This window comes from Lipotes vexillifer, unplaced genomic scaffold (genome assembly GCF_000442215.2).
Source record: "Lipotes vexillifer unplaced genomic scaffold, Lipotes_vexillifer_v1.1 scaffold253, whole genome shotgun sequence".
In the NCBI taxonomy this organism is placed as follows: Eukaryota; Metazoa; Chordata; class Mammalia; order Artiodactyla; family Lipotidae; genus Lipotes; species Lipotes vexillifer.
The window spans coordinates 2,144,970-2,161,789 of record NW_006780322.1 but is presented as its reverse complement, the minus strand read 5'-3'; the positions used below and the strand labels follow the sequence as shown (position 1 = coordinate 2,161,789).

Below are 16,820 nucleotides of genomic sequence, written 5' to 3'. Positions count from 1 at the left end.
CCCCCGCCCTTAAAGCAAGCCCTTTGAGCAATAGCCAGAATCCTGGACCCTGTCCCCCACCCCATCCCTTGATGGAAGTCCTCCTGTTGCCCACTCCAACTTTCCCACCTCTTCCATAGTCACTCTCTGCCACCTCCTGTGCAGTGGCTGTGGCATGCCACTTGGACTCTTGATGGCCAGGGAGAGACTGGCCTACTCCCCTCCTCTCTGTGGGGAAGAGCTATCTCCCCATCTCAGCCCCAGGACTGCAGGTGAACACCCCGGCTCTAGATGTCTGGCGCTGTGGCCCTCTTGAGTCACGTGGGGACTGCCCTGGAGGGTGCAGAGGATGCAAGGTGCTACAGGATGGAGAAGCTGCCAAGGGTATAGGGCATGTGATAGAGCATTTGGGCTCAGCGCTGCCAGACATCTAGTATCCAGCTGCCAGCCTCCTGCATCCCCAGACTTCCCTGTCCACGTGCCCTCAGCATCTGGCACGTCGAGTCTTACAAAATGGCAGCAAACCAGACCCTGCCCCCTAATGAGAAAAGTTGGAGGAGCCCCCTCCTCCAAGCCCTTTGCTCTTGTCCCAAATTACATGCACTCAGTCCCATGGGACCTTCTCTGGCATTGGTTTCCAAGTGTAGTCCTGAAAGGCAGCATTAGCAACACCTGGGAACTTGTTAGAAATGTCAATTCTCAGGTCCCACCCCAGACCCGATGAAGGAGTCTCTGAGGGTGGGACCCAGCAGTCTCTGCCAGCCTTCCAGACGGTTCTGCTGCATGCTCACATTTGAGAACCACTGCCCTGGAATCTTCTCTAGTGATGCTTTGGGACCAGGCAGAGGGAATGCCTCCTGGGTGGGTCCCAGGCTAGCATGGCTGGGGCCGATAGGCTGGAAAGTAGTTTGGGGGCGTCAGGGAGCTGCAGGGATCTTAGGGTTCCCCTCACGCCCCCCACCGCTCAATAGCCCTTGAATCCCTTTGTTTCTCTCTAGTGCCCCCACCCATCTAAGCCACCACCCTCCCTGCCTGAACCCTTGCAGTAGTTTCATAACTGGTCTCCCTGCACCCACTTCTGCCCCCTCCAGTCTCTTCTCCAGGTGGCAGCCAGAGTGAGCTTGCTGAAACGCAGACTCAGCCGTGCCAGATCCCTCTATCACACGCCACTGCACCTCACATGTGTTCTTCAAAGCCTGATCGAAATTGTAATTTTATGTTTGTTTGTATAGATTACCGTTTTGCTCCAAATGTATCCTCAGCCCCTAGCACCTAGCCCCCGGCCTGTCATGCAGAAGGCATTCAGTCAGTAATTGCTTGTTGGATGAATGAATGAATGAATGAATGCACAACCTATTCATTTTGCCTCCAGCAACCAGCCCAGGAAAGAGCCCGGAAGGGAAGCTCTCTGGATCTTTGCGCCCACTCTCCGGGACCTCGGTCCCATCTCCCCATGGTGGCCACCGGCTGGCCTCACGGAGGATGGAGGTGGGGGGGTACCCCCAGGATAGGGCTCCAGCCTGGACGTCGGTGCTCCTGAGTGGCAGCCACAGCCCTGCTCCAGCTTTGTGGCTGCATGACTCCTGAACGGGCGACTCTCACGGTCTCTGTTGTGTCCTGTCTCCCTTCTCTGTGCCTGGCCCACACAGATCCCTATGCAATCGTCTCCTTCCTGCACCAGAGCCAGAAGACAGTGGTGGTGAAAAACACCCTGAACCCCACCTGGGACCAGACACTCATCTTCTACGAGATCGAGATCTTCGGTGAGCCGGCCAGCGCCGCTGAGCAGCCGGCCAGCCTCGTGGTGGAGCTGTACGACCACGACGCCTATGTGAGTCTGCCCACTCCCCTCCCCCGAGCCCTCACTGCCCACCCTCTCCAGGGCCCAGGGGAGATGCTGCTGTGAAGGATGGGTCCCCAACGAGATGGGAGTTCCCCAAGGCTGGGGCTGATGGCCTCTCCCCCAACCCCACAGGCAGTGGTGAAAACTGTTTCAGAGTAATTAAAAATGAATTGCCACCATGTGTGCTGTGCCCACGGCAGAGAGAAGGTACAGATCTGGCAAGGGTGCTTGGCTGTGGGTCAGGAGCCTGGGTTTTCTCTGTCTCTGACTTGCTTATAAGATCCCAGGTCGGTCCCTTCTCCCCATCAGAGGGCTGCTTTGACTCCATACACGGTTATCAAGCACTTGTGCTGGGCTGGGTGGCCCCTCACGTGGGGTTCCCTGGCTAGGTGGAAGCCGGGGCTCAGGAACCACCAGGCAGGGACTCCTCCAGGCAGCCAGCGTGAGGCGCAGGCGGGGCCCTCTCTGCAGGGCTGTCGCACAGCACGGAACTGCTTGTGCTGGCGGGAAGGCTCTGTGGTTGTGCCCCCCAAACGAGGGCCACTTGCCGTGTGTGTGCTGAGAAACCAAATTTTCATTGTGTTTTAGTTTTAATCCATTAAACTTTAAGTAGCCATAGGCAGCCGGTGCCTCCGGTATTGGACAGCACAGCTCTGAAAGGTTCCCAGGAGGGAGAGGGCTGTGGGCTGGAATGTGAGGGGCTGTGGGAAGACCCAGGCCCTGGTGGGAATGTGAGATTGGGGTGTTGGGATGAGGCAGGGGTGTTAGCACAGCACGGGGGCCAGTGGGAGATGGAAGGACGGGGAAGGCAGGCAGGGAAGGAGGAGAAAGGAGTATGAGGCCAGGGGAGTGGGGAGAGTGGCGGGGTCAGGGCGACATGTTACAAAGGAGGGGTGGGATGCTGTTGGAAGAGAGACCATGTCGGCCGAGGGGTGTGTGGCCAAAAGGCCCTACCTGGGTTGGGGGTGGCAGTAGATGAAAGGGGAGGGGATAGGGCTTCACAGATGCCTCCAGAAAGAGTTGCCATGACTGGAAGGGAGGGTGTGGTGACCACGGGTTGGGGGAAGGTGAGGCTGATTAGGGTGCCCCACTGGCTGGCAGTGGGCAATGAGGGCCTGGGCTGGGGAGGCTGACCTGTAAGCTCTGCCCTTAGAAGGAAAAGCTGGCTCCGTGGGGGCCGAGCAGCTGGAGGAAGGGTCTTTTGGGGATTTGGGGGGGAAAAGCTCAGGACCTGGAGCTTTTGGGGCAGGAGGAGGCGGGAGGTGGCAGGATCTGGAGGGGGTCGGGGCCAGGGGACTTTGCAGAAGCAGGTGTGACTGCTGGTGCAAGGGAGGGTGTGAGGCCGGCAGGACACAGCCTCTCTCTCCCAATGTCGCCTCACCTCCTCGTTCACAAATGGTACTCTATCCTCTTTGGGCCAGTGCCCAGGAGGGATCCCGGGGGAGAAAGCCATGGCCTTTTCTGGGTGGGTGGGCCTCAGGGTCCTGGGGGAGAGCAGAGCTGTGCTCATTGATAATATAGTCAAACGGGGCTGTACCTGTTGGCAAATATCCGTTGCCCTGAGCTCCTGTTGTCTTGACGTCCTGGGCCCTGTGAGGACTCCCCTCCCCGAGCCTCTCCATGACCCAGCGACTGGAGGGCAACAGTGGGCCCAGAGGAGCCTCCAGGACCCCTCCCAGTGCTGTGGCTGGTGACCACTCTGAGTGGTCTATGCTGGACTGTCACCCGCTGGTGTGGGCATTTATGCAGAAGCTGGTGGCCACTCCAGAATGGCTCTTGGCAATGTCCCCAGCAGTGATGTGACTGCAGGTAGGGATGCCTCCCAGTCCTGGCCTGGGTTTCTCCAGATGAGTGCCTTGGGCGAGCCACCAAGGCTCGTGACAGCTGTGGCATCATCTGGCTGAGACCCAGGTTCTGTCTGTGGCCCCTGCCCTTGGGAAAGCTAACCACAAGGTCGGAGTTCACCGGTCAGCAAGCTCACTCTATCCTCTAGTCAGTGGGGAGCCACGGAAGGCTCATGAGTAAAAGGAATGATAAGATGAAAACATCATTCTAACAAGACTCATTTAATTTGATGAGCATGATCACAGTCTCCCCATGTGGAAACTGGGGGGATTTGAAGGTGAAATGAACAGGAGATACAAATTCCTGGGAAATGTCAAACACCTCTCCTGCTGAGGGCATTAAAGAAATGCTAGGAGGCTGTCACTCTCGTCTCCAGTGGGCTTAGAACTTGATTAAATTAAAGCAAGGTGAACGCTAGTTGGACATACAAAGGGACTCTGGACCTTGATGGGAATTCAGCATTAACAACAGTGGCAGGAGGCCACTCTCATGCTGCCCTTGCATCCCCCTAAGGGAAGCAGAGCTCACCGTCTGCACCAGGGACTGCCCTGACTTCTGAGGCCCTTCGGAGTTTGGGAGGCCAGATGTAGGTCTGGTGACTGCTCTGAGGCTGCCAGAACCCTGGGCTGGGGGACGCTGACTTTTCTTTCTCTATGCTCGGTCTAGGGTGCAGATGAGTTTATGGGACGCTGCATCTGTCAGCCGAGTCTGGAACGGATGCCCCGGCTGGCCTGGTTCCCTCTGACTAGGGGCAACCAGCCGGCGGGTGAGCTGCTGGCCTCTTTTGAGCTCATCCAGAGAGAGAAGGTGAGGCTGATCCACATCCAGATCCAGGAGGCCCGGCAGGGAGCTCCTGGTGGTGGAGGGTGAGGGCCCAGGCAGGGGATGGTCTGATAGAGGGGAGGGGGCTTAGATACATTCTTCTTCCCCCACCAAGGGCCTGCACTTAGTGGAGAGCACTGAAGGGCCACCTCTGGATGTTGGGCCTCCTGCTGGAACCGGTTTTGCCCATCTTTTCTGAGCCCCAAATCAGGACACAGTCTAACACTGGGGCAGAAATCTGAACTGTGTTACTGTGTCTGAATCTTCTGGCCATTGGATGTATTTTTCTCTGGGTTATATCCTGACGTGGTTTCTGGAAGGGGGGCCTCTGTGATCTGGCTAGGGTGCTTAATTGTCCGGGGCAGGGGACTCCAGGGACAGGTGAGGGCAGGACCCCTGTTGCAGTGCTGGCTCTGCCATAGCCTCAGCCAGCCAATTCCCTGCTGTAAAATAGGGGGTTTGGATTAGAGCCCCATCTTCAGACTTGCTCTTAGTGTGATGTGAACCCTAATATGTAAGCCGGCTAGAAGTGAGGCTATTCTGGCTGAAGTGTCTGGAGGGGACACGGCACACTGCCAACCTGGCTTCCCCTGCACTCGCTTACCAGGCACCTCCCAGGAGTCCCTAGTCCGCCAAGGAAGAGTCTGCAAATCCCTGGACTGTCTGATCACAGACATATTCCATGAGTGTCATTTTGTGGTTGGAAATGTGTTTGCCTGGCCAGGGCAGAGAGGTGGTGGGGCCTTGGGTGACAGGCACCTATAACCAAAGCTCTTTTTCTTCACCCAGCCGGCCATCCACCATATCCCTGGTTTTGAGGTAAGTCTCGCTCTCACCTTTGCTTCTTCAAACTTGCCCCCTCCCAGGCTAGGAAGGGGAGCAGGCGTACACTACCACCATCCTGCCTTCAAGCCAAGCAAGGCTTGGTTGGGGCCACAGGGGCAGGGTGGGTAGGGGCTGGGGTCCCTGCCCAGCTCTGGCTTTCCTGCCCTTCTCCCCTGAGAAGTCCAAGAATCACAGACTCAGTTGGAAGGGACCCCATGGTCATCCAGCCCAGTGGCTCTCAGCTGGGCTGCATGTTGGAATCCCTTGGGCAGCTTTAAAAATCAGCAGTGCTCAGGCCCCACCCTAGACCAAGTGAAATCCCATGTTTCAGGGTGTGGCTCAGGCCTTCGTATCTTTCAAAGCTGCCCAGGAGGTTTGACTGTGCAGCCTGGGCTGAGAACCATCGACTTAGGCCAGTGGTTCTCAGCGTGGCATCACCCGAGGTATTGTTAGAAATGCCAAACTTGGGTCCCACTTCAAACCTATGAAGCCAGCTCCGAGGGCAGCACAGAAACCTGGGTATTGTCGAGCCCCTGGCCAGGGGATTCGGACGCGCGCTCACGTTTCAGAAGCTCTGATTTAGACCGTAGTTCCCAACTCGGTGTTCCCACTAAGATCTGGTTTTATTTCCTCTGCTAGTTATGGAGACTTCCTTCCCTTTGCCCTGCTCCCCTTCCTTCTCCTGGGGGTCATGAAAAATGTAAACCTTTTACTGGTACCCAGGCTAATTTGATTCAGGAGCCCTATGCCCGCCCAGGCTCAGCTGCAGCTTTGAGAAGTGGTCGTTTGGGCTCTGTTCGGGTGCTTCTCCCCTTACGAGGCAGGGAGCCCAGGCAATCTGCAGACAGTCCTTACAGTACAAGCCCTCCTTGCCCGCTGCCCCCACTCCACCCTCTGCCTCTCCTCCCACCCCTTCTAGCCTCTCTGCCTCTCCCTTTCCTGCTCCCCGTGCGCTCCAAGCTTCTGCTCTCAGCTCTGCCAGCCCTGGGCATGTAGGTTGCTTCTCCTTGGTTCTCCGAGTCCACATCTCCAGCAGTGGCTCCAGGGATTCAGGCCTGACTGCCTCCTGGGGCTGTTACACAGGGTCCGGGACCTTCCCAGCACCTGTCTGTTAGTCGTTCTCCTTTCTCCTGTCACTTCTAGAGATGCCTGGGCTCCAGGTTTGTGCTTTGGCCTCTCCCACCACTCCCTCTGCAGCAACGTTTGTTGTACCTTCTTTCCCAGGGACCACGTAGAGGGTGCGCCTGGGAAGCACATCACCCTCACCCTAGATGGGAAGTGGTTTCTGTTTGCTCGTTGTAGGGAGACATCTGGCGTGTTGATCTCTGCCCCAGCCTAGTGGTCCTTGTCACTAACGGGAAACTTTTACTGTCCTCCCCCCACCGTCTTCTGGATGTGGACTGTCCCATGGTGCGGTCCAGGTGCAGGATACATCAGGGATCCTGGAAGAGGTGAGCTGGCCCCTCACAGCTGTGGCCTGTGGCTGGGGATAGGTGGGCAGAGGCAGAGGGAAGGTGAAGGCCATGCCCTGGACTCTTCCTGGTTCCTGGTACTCCAGTGTGCCTCTGTCACGTGGACCCCTGTCTGGATTTAATTTCCCACACTCTGCGTGGCTCCAGGGCTGCCTGGGGTGTGTCCTGGTGTGAATCTGGCTCTTAGGTGGATTGCTGCTATGTTGGAAGCCACATTTGCCCAGACCCCTGGGACAGCAGGGGTGTCAACTGGCTGAGTACCAAGTGGCATGTTTTCGAGAATAAAATGTTCATAAGGGGCCAGAGTAGTCAAGGAAGCCTTGCTGGTGGAGGTGGCGTTAGCCAAACATTGTCGTAGCGCTTAGGAAGAAGGTGGGGAACGTGCCTCTGGCCCAAGGGACCAAAGCACCAGGTTGGGGCCTGGCTGCTTTAGGGAACGGGGCAGGCTGGGGATTCCTAGCTTCTGGGAGAAGTTTGGGGTTTGCATCCAAATGAAGCAAGGCTATGCCCTTTGCTATGCGGGATGAGAAGCACATTTCCTTATGGCCTCCTGCACATCTGTGAGCAGGTCCTCAAGAGTGAGCTGAGGCAAAGGCCTGGGCAGAGAGACAGGAAGGAGAGCCCTGGTCAGATGGGGGTGGGAAAAGGGCAGCCACTTCCTGCCGTCAGGGAATCCCCAGGCTGCGAGCGAACACCATTTGACATTTTCAGTGCAATTTGGACTTGAAGTGCAGGGTCAGGATGTGGGATCCGCCGGCCCCGCGCCCCTTACCTCACTTCCTTCGGCTCCCAGACCGAGGTGGGGTCCGCCAAGTGAGCTGGCCGCAATTGCGCCTGACAGGCAGCCTCCTGCTTCTGGCTGCAGTTGCGAAAGACTGCCGATTTGGAAAGGGGACCAGAGTCCTGTCCAGGGAAGCAGCACGGAGCCCTCTCTCTTGATTGAGAGCATTCTGTGGCCAAAACCCACAGCCTGCTCTGAAGAAGACCCAGCCCAGGGATGAGTTATTAAAAAAAGTTAAAATCCTTAATAACTGGATTTGTAATATATAACAGTGAAGGCTCAGATTCCAAGAGCAGGGATCTGGCTGTGGTCTTGTTGTCAGGAAGCAAATCAAAATCTGCAGCTTTGGGGCCAGAGCCTGACGAGGGCCAAGTGCCCTGCCGCAGGGCCAGCCGGCCACAGGCTGAGGCGGGTGTGGGTCAGCAGGGCCAGAGAAGAGCAAGTCCTGGGGGGTCTGCTGGGCGCAGGGCTGGGCCAGTACGTTCAAAGGGTCCCAGGCCCAGTAGGGTGGATGGAGGATCAGCTGGTCCAGGGAACCACCCCAGAAGGTGACCTGGTGACCCCTTCATCCCCAGAGGGCTCCCGCCCTGGCCCTGGGGCCCATAGCTCAGCCTCTTTCTTCCCAGGGCCCCTGCCGCAGGGCCAGCCGGCCACAGGCTGAGGCGGGTGTGGGTCAGCAGGGCCAGAGAAGAGCAAGTCCTGGGGGGTCTGCTGGGCGCAGGGCTGGGCCAGTACGTTCAAAGGGTCCCAGGCCCAGTAGGGTGGATGGAGGATCAGCTGGTCCAGGGAACCACCCCAGAAGGTGACCTGGTGACCCCTTCATCCCCAGAGGGCTCCCGCCCTGGCCCTGGGGCCCATAGCTCAGCCTCTTTCTTCCCCTGCACTTGAAGGCTAAGACTCATGCCGTGGTCCTGGGTCCTATTTGGTTGTAAGAATCCCCAGGGGCGGGGTGGAGGCAGGTTAGTCTTTGCTGCTGCCGCTGGTCCTGCTGGAAGCCTGACGCCTTAGCAAGATTTTTCTGTCTTTGCTGCGGCCGAGCTCCTGCCTGGTATCCCTCATTCAGCCCCCTCCAGACTCCCGGCCTGATCCCTGTGAAGGGTGCTCCAGCCATCCTGGAGGGCTGTGAAAAGCCATGTCGGGAGCTTAGCTTCTGGGCCACTGGCCACGGGGGCCCTCAAAAGTCTGGGAGCAGAGAGGACAGATCGGTGTCTTAGGAAGCTGTCTGGCTGCAGAGAGGTGTGGGATGGGGAGCGAGGGGCAGGAGAGACCAGCTAGGAGGCTTTTGAGACAGATGTGCTGTTGGGGGCCTAGGCTAGAGAGGGAATGGAGAGGGGCGAGTGACTCTGAAGCATGGTGTAAGAACGGCCTCTCCGGTGGGGACTGCCTTCTGGCCAGCACACAGCCCATGCCTGTGTGGGAGACAGTGTCATGAATGAGGTGAAAGGCACCTACCCGGGCTGAGCTCTCCTAGAGCAGATGGAGGACAGTAGGGATGGCTTCCTGGAAGAGGTGACTCTGAGCTCTCTTTGGGGGTCCAGGTGGCAGTGGCTCGGGCTGGGGGTGCGTGTCACTGCGTGGGGCCGGTTCGGTGGGCAGCAAGATTTCCCCTCCCCCAGGCTGTTTGCCCACCCGGAGCATCTCTCTCCAGGGGCTCTTGGTCGGGAAGGGGGACTGTTGCACTGTGTCTTTGAGGCTTTGGTGTCTGGGAGACCTGGGTCCTCATGGGTGGAGGGGAGGGTTTCTTTCCAGCTTCAGCCTGTCTTTCTGTCTGTCGCTTGCTGTTTCCCCTCTTCCTGAGCCTTTCTCTTCCCCTTGTCCAGCTCTCCCTTCGCATTTCCCTTTTCCTCCGTTTGCTCCTTGGCCCAGGCTCCCTCTCTCCCTTTTCTCCCCGCCTCTTCTGAGCCCTCTGTCTCGTTTCTTTTCCTTTTTGTCTGGAGAACAAAGGCGGTCTGCGCTGCCAAGGGGAATGAGTTCAAAGAAACTGCAATTTTAGATTTCCTGAGAAATGGAGAGTGCACAGGCATGTGTGAGTGTGTGCAAGTATGTACACTCACCAGAGCATGCACGCGCGCGCACGCGCGCGCGCGCGCACACACACACACACACACACACACACACACACAAACAGCAGAAGAGATGATGGCAGATTCCTTAATAATTGAGGGCTCCTAGGATGTGGAGCCTCTGCAGAGGAAGACCCCATCTGGGAACCCTTTAGGTGGGAGCAGGGGCTTGTGGTCCTGAGCACCTAAGGGGGCGTGGTTCGGAGTATCACCCTCGGTTCTGATGCTCCTGTCATGCTCCGTGGAGGCATGCCCTGGTTGAAAGGAGAGCGTCCTCCGTGGCTTTTTTGCTGTGAGTTGGGGGCCAACCAGATGTCACTCCATCCCCTTCCTAATCCAGGCAACAGGCTATGGCTTTTAGTCTGAGATGTACATGAGGTACTCTCCTGCACCCCCAAATCCTCCAGAAGGAAAAATTTGGTGTTTTGCAATCAGGAAAATAAGCCCAGTGGTCCCCCATCCCCCTATCCCTCCCCCAAGGCTTTAATTTAAAACACTGTTTTTCCTGGGAAGTGTAATTAGAGCAGCATGTTGATCCTAACGAGCTGGGTGGGGCAGGCAGACGGTTGAGCCCTCCCAGCCCGCCCGGCTGCGCCCACATGGAGCTCCCCGCGGACCTAGGATCTGAGTGTCCAGAGGGTCACCTGACTGTGCCCTGCTGTGTGAGGAGGGGGTCTGTGGGCTACTGGTGGCAACACTGACCTAGGTGGCTGGAGAGGCCTGCCCACACTTGCCCCAGCCCTGGGAATGCACGTCTATCTAGTGTGGTGGCCCCTGGGACTGGGAGAGGAAGCCCCCCTCATGGCTCAGGGACCTCAGTTCCCTGTACTGAACTGGCCAGCAGGACGGATAGATGAAAGGAGGCAGGAGGTGGATTCTGCTTAAAGTGGGGAGAGAGCCTCACTTGTCCTTGTGTCCTTGTCCTCTTGGTCTGAGCTGCCTCGGTAAGCGCCCTGCACACCTGTAGAACCCCGTCAGTGCAGCAGCCCCACGTCTGCCCTGCATTCAGGGTGGGTGGGGAGGAACATGGAAGGCATGGACCCCACCATGGAAGGGGTCATCTTATTAGCCTTCTGTTGTGTGGCTGCCCCTGAGGTCTGTGGTCCTCGGAGTCCCCCGGCACACACGGGACAGTGAATCAGGATGTCCTGGCGGTGCTTTCAGTCTACACCCACCCCCTCCCAGCCTGGCAGTGCTGATAGGGGTCGCTGCAGCCCACCCCACTGAGAGTCAGTGTCCTGGAAGGAGATATCATGCCTCTCAGATGGGCTGGACCAGAAAAAATTGAGAAACTTGGGCACAGGAGTGGCCATCTGGCTGGTGCCACAGGACTCCCAAGCGTGATATGTGGGAGACCAGTCAGGACCTTGGGCAACCAGAGCCCAGGGTTGCTTAATGAGAGGTAAAAGAATTCAGAGAGTAGGGTTGTAGAGAGTTTCTGGAGTGGTTGGGGAGATTTTCTGGAGGATGAAGAGTTTGACCTAGGCCCTGAAAGATGTGGTAGATTCTGGAAGACGGCAAAGGAAGCCCATTCAAACAGAGGGAGGAATGAGCGGGCACGGGGAAAGGAGGGGCTGGTGAGGATGGAAGACTGACACAGGCAAGAGCGTTGGGAAGGATGGGAGAGTATGTTGGAGTCGGTTCTTTGTCTCCCATTCCCCCATCCATTCGCCCTCTGCCATCCCTCCCACCCTCCCTGCTTTCAATAATCTGTTCGTAAGCCTTTATTTATCGGACAGGGGATTTAGCTGTTGTCCCTGTGTGCAGAATTGCTGGTTTCACAAGGGACGCAGACAAATGAACACACAGAGGTGACCCAGTGTGATGTGTCTTTCAATGGGACAAGTTGCTCTGGGAACTGTGGGGTGCCTAACTTAAATCTGGGGCTCCAAGGAACACTTAAGTGGACCTGAAGTCCACGTAGGAGGTAGCCAGATGAAGTGGGCAGAAGAGCCTTTCAGACAGAGGGACCGGTGAGCTCCAACCTCACAGGTAAAGAGAGTGTGGTGCCTCCTGCAACCTGCTGGCGTTCAGAAGCGGGGGTGCTGTTGAGCGTGTCTGGGGAGGTGGCCCATCACTGCCTGGGGTCCCAGGGGGGAAAGTTGTTGGTGGTGAGAGGCGAGACCAGAGAGGTCAACAGGAGCTAGAAGATGAGGGGTCTTGGAGGCTGTGTCACGGAGTTTGGACTTCATCCTGAGTGGGTGGGTTTTAAACAGAGTGGCCTTCTTAGAAAGTCTTCCCTGGCTGCAGAGTACAGCATACATTCAGTGGAAGGGGATGTGCAAAACCAGATGCAAGCGATCACTTAGGATGAAGCTGGTGAATCCAGGCAAGAGATGGTGGTGACCCAGACCCAGGAAAGAAGATGGGTGGGTGGGCCTGGGAGAGATTTAGGAGACAGAGCCCTAAGGCTTGGGGATCAATCCAGGGGAAGGAGAGTCAAGGTTGGCGTGGCGTTTTTGGCTTGGCGACCTGGGTGGATGGTGGGGCTGGATTCTGAGATGACATTTGAAGAGGGCAGGTTTTGGGGGGGGCGCGGATCTTAGAGAATCCAGTTTGGGACAAGCTCGGTGTGAGAGGCCAGGAGGACACATGGATGAAATAGCTGTAAGGTTGGAATGTGAGTGTGGGGCTTAGGAGAGACGTTTGGGAGCGGAAAGCCTAGGGGAGGGCTGGGCAGAGGAGCAGGGGGGAGGCTGCCAGGGAGACACAGCCAGCGGAGGGTAGAGAGGGCGGAGGGGCCAGCGGTAAGGAGCTAGACAGACGGCTTTAGGAAGGAGGACGAGGTCAGCTGGCCAGATGCTGCTGAGGTAGGGAGAGTGATAGGCGCCTGTGAGTTTCCTCTGGGTTGGGCTACAAGCAGGTTGTTGTTAATTTTGGAGAGAGAAGTTTCTAGGGAGGGGGTGCAAGGGGCGGAGAGAGTGCACTGGGCAGAGGGCTGTGTGGAAGCGGCAGGGGGGAGGCAGGGGTTGGAGGCAGACTTTTTCAGGAAGAGAGAGAGGAGAGGGTGGCAGGCTGCAGGAGAGGACACAGAGAGAAGGTGTGGATGGACTTGAGATACCATCTTGAGACTGTCTTTAAATGCGGAAGGAAAAAATCCAGCAGATGGTGTGGAAAATTGGGGCACACTGGATGAGACCGGGTTAGGGAGCCAGAGCACGTGGCGGCATAGGTGCGCGGTGATAATGAGAGGTGCCTACAGGTGGGGCGGTGCGCACAGTGGGGAGGGGACAGAGGACTTGGTGGCAGCTGGCAGGTGGAGGGGAGCCCCTGCAGAGGCAGGGATTCTGGGGAATGGCAACAAGGTGCAGGGAGCAAGGATGTCCTGGGACCCCTGAGGACGGCATGGTGGATGGAGGTGGCCTTGGGATGAGACTGGGGGCCTTGTGCCTCATAAGCTGCCCTGCGGATGCGCCTCTAACCGCTGTCTCTGCTTGTCTCTCCTTTCCTGCTGGCCGGGCCTGGCGCTCCACAGCTGTGTGCACCCGCCATCTTCCTCCAGGGCCTCCTGCAAACGGTACTGGAGCCCAGTCTTCTCCAGGTTCTTGGTCCCTGCCTTCCTCTGTAAGCAGGTTCCTGCGGTGGGGAGCCTGGGCGTCTGCACAGAGAGAGGAATATCCTCACAGGGGACCTGGAGGAGCCCAGAGGGGAAGCGGGACGTGGAAGTGAGGGACAAAAAGGAATCAAAGGGACACTGCCCAGAGTCTGGGGACCTGGAGAGGAATGTTCTGGGGGAAGTATATTCACGAGTTTTCCTGGGTGATTTCAGGACAACATTGCAGCCCTATGAGAAAGGCTTGGTCTTTCTGCCTCCCCACCCAGGAGCCTGGGGCTGTTCCCTCCCTGACCTCTTCTATTTTGTCCCTTTCGTCATGGGCTTTTGGCCCTGGGTCCACTGTGGGCTGGGCATCAGCCTTGAGCAGGCCACCAGCAGGCCTTCAGGCATAACCTTTTTTAAAAAGAGGCGACCCCTGCTGCACAGCTGTTGCAGTAGGTGGCCTTGGAGTGCCAAGGTTGGACGCCAAGCCAGGCGTCCCCAGAGCAGCCAGGCCACCGCGGGCTCTGCCTCCAGCCTCCAGGGGCACCATTCATGTGGATTGTGACGTGCACAGCACCCCCTGGAGTTGTGCCTGCGGCAGCCCTGCTCATCACTCTTTCTCCTGATGGCGTCCGCTGCTCAGCCAGTCTAAAAATATCATGTCACCTGCATTGTGGGTCTGGAGGAAGATGATGAATTCCTTCACTCTGTGCTCTGGGGACGTAGGGATAGTTCTGAAGCCGGCGTTGTTTTGAGAGGTGCCTCTAATGGCTCAGCTCTGCTCAAGTCCCTGGGGGATCACCAACAACATGAGTGATGGAAACAGTGGCACCGCCAACAATACAGTGATCATTTTAGTCACTGCTGTTTCTTAAGCACCTACTGTGTGCCAGAAACTCTGTATATTTGTTCTCTTGTTAAATTCTCAGACCAATTTTGTAAGAGTCTCGTTATCCCGGATTTTCATACGAGGGTACTGAGTCACAGAGGTTGAATAATTTGCCCAAGGTCAAATAGCTCAGGAGCTGCAGGGTTAGGACTAAGACCAGGGTCTGGTTTGATTCTAGAAATGAGCTTCTTACCACCACAGGTCACAAAGCATAGCATCATCAGTGTGTCATTGGCAGGACTGACAGCTGGGATTGGCTGTGAAGTGATGAGGCGGGAGGAAGCTGGTGTGTTTCAGTCCTCCAGCTGCTCCCACCATCTGCGTCAGAGCATCTGTAGATGGATGCACCATCCTTTGAGAAGGAGCCCAGAGCAAGTCACTTGGAGAATGAATCCAATGATTCCATCGTTTATTAATGCAATTACCTGAGGCAAGCTCTGTAAAGCACACAGCACAGCCCTTCTATTTATAGTTAACATTTCCTGAGTGTCAAGGCCTCCGTGTATGGATGGGCAGGTTGTGCACTGCAGAAGAGCACTGGGTCTAAGGGTGTGCGATTTCCAGTGCAGACATCATGTATTTTTATTTATTATAACAATTTCCAGTAGGTGGCAGTAAAGTGTCTTGTTCTAATAAACTAGTAAACTATGATGATTTTCTGACGTGGAAGTAAAGAGTTTTAAGAAAGGGTCATCCTTCTCTAGTTGTCACAAAGGTGCCATGTGGGCTCCTATTGAGAGTTTACATGAACCAGGCACTCTTCTAAATGTTGTATTAACTTCTCCAAGCCTCACACTAACCTTTAGAGGTCGACAGTTTTTAATAATCATTTTATAGATGAAAAAGATTGAGCCACAGAGAAGTGAAATAACTTCTTTTACTCAGTAAGTAGTGGAGTCAAGATCCATACCCAGAGCCTGTGTTCCTAACCACTGTCAGACTTGGTAGTTGACTAATCCACACTAATACCTGCCTCCATTGCCCCGCCTGCTTCCCTATGTATTTCTTCAGGACTCTTGCCCAAGTCTTTTTGGCAAACCCATAACAGGTAGGGTTGACACAGGCCACGCTCATCTCTGGTCCGTGGTGTGAAGGAGCCTCCCCAGTAGGCCCTTTGGTGCCCGTGGATGGTGGGCCTTTCTGTCCCCTTCTCCTATTCGTAAATACCCTTTCTGGCCCACAGTGCAAGCGTTCTGTTCAGATGTGTCACACCTCAGGACAGGTGTGAGTGTGGGGCTGGAGACGGAACACCAGGGCGGGTGGTAAGTTGGGAGGGTCTGAGCCAGGAGGCAGGAGAACCAGGCTAGCAGGAGGGCACGTGGTCCTCTCGGGACTGAGAGGGGCTGAAGTGGACGTGTCAGGTTGGACAGGGCAGTGTATGTGTGTGCACGTGTGTGCACACGTGTATGTGTGACAGGGACGGGGTCACCCTGAGCAGCTCGTTGGTGGGAGAAGGGGTGCCCCGGGGCTCATTTGAAACAGGATCACCTGAACCCTGGGCCAAGGTGCTAGAATTGTGATCCTGGAGAATATGGTGCCTGGGAAACTGACTTTGCTCTCTCATTTCTGTCTGCCCGGTTGCCCTCTTCGGTGTCCTCGCCGCCCTGTTTCCGTGTCTCTCCACACGTCCTTCTTCCCATCCCGTCTGTCCTCCTTTCTTTTCTGGTCTTCCTCCTGCCTTTGCCTCCATTCTACCTGCTGCCCTGCAGTCAGAGGACACGGACCTACCCTACCCGCCACCCCAGAGGGAGGCCAACATCTACATGGTCCCCCAGAACATCAAGCCTGTTCTCCAGCGAACCGCCATTGAGGTGAGCCCGCCCCCGTGGTGGGGTGGGGACTGTGGGCAGCCGGGCCCTTCCTCTTCCTGGCCCAGCCTTTCTGGGGCCTGGGGCCTTCCCAGCTGCTGTCCTCACTCCGTGCCCCCAGATCCTGGCGTGGGGCCTTCGGAACATGAAGAGCTACCAGCTGGCCAGCGTGTCCTCCCCCAGCCTGGTGGTGGAGTGCGGGGGCCAGACCGTGCAGTCCTGTGTCATCAAGAACCTCCGGAAGAACCCCAACTTTGACATCTGCACCCTCTTCATGGAAGTGGTGAGCCCAGCCCCCCCGCCGTCCCCTTCTGGAGTCCTGGTGGTTAGAATTTCCTTGTGGCCCCAGGCGGCCTGGGGTCTGGCTCCCTGCGGGATTCTGAGTGGGTCGTGGCATCGCCCCCACCTCACTGGAGAATGGGAGGAAATGCTCTCTCCTCCCTGGAGTTGAAGCCTGTGAGCAGTGCAGAGGGGGCCAGCTCGGCCCCTCCTCCTCAGATCCTGAGTCCGTGGAACTCCCAAGGACCCATCCGTGGCTGTTTCCCCTCTCAGGGCTGGCCTCAGCGCCCCCAGTGCTCCCTGCCAGGGATCTGAACTTCCAGGATTCCTCCAAACCTTCCAGGACCTGGTCCCCCCCCAGCCTGGGCCCCCGCAGAGGGGTTCACCCCCGCGGCCCTCAGGCCTCAGCTGCCTCCAGCAACCTGGGCTACCTGGGCCTAGTGACCAGAGTAAGGCAAGTCTGAGGAAAGGAAAATGGTCTGCAAGATGAAAGTACTATAGAAATTCCAGGCCCAGCGGCTGTCAACAGGAGCCTCCTCTTGGCTGAGCCAAAGCCGCCACCGAAGGAGAGCATATAAATTATTTCAAGTTGTGTTCAAAGTGCTTTTAGGGTTGGGGGCAGAAGAATCTGGGTCTGGAAGCCAACTCTTGAGTATCCACTTGTGGGGGGGGGGGG

At 56.8% G+C, this 16,820-nt stretch overlaps 1 protein-coding gene across 14 annotated transcripts in view; it reads left to right on the top strand.

The window, feature by feature from the left end:
• The window catches only part of DYSF (dysferlin), a 229,745-nt gene that overhangs the window by 139,998 nt on the left and 72,927 nt on the right, over window positions 1-16,820 (top strand). For all 14 annotated transcript variants that reach the window (XM_007453392.1, XM_007453388.1, XM_007453390.1 and 11 more), the window contains 6 exons: window positions 1,629-1,810; window positions 4,334-4,474; window positions 5,279-5,308; window positions 6,736-6,765; window positions 15,767-15,868; window positions 15,987-16,148. In XM_007453392.1, the coding sequence (XP_007453454.1) occupies window positions 1,629-1,810; window positions 4,334-4,474; window positions 5,279-5,308; window positions 6,736-6,765; window positions 15,767-15,868; window positions 15,987-16,148 (647 nt within the window). The remainder of the gene's footprint in view (window positions 1-1,628; window positions 1,811-4,333; window positions 4,475-5,278; window positions 5,309-6,735; window positions 6,766-15,766; window positions 15,869-15,986; window positions 16,149-16,820) is intronic.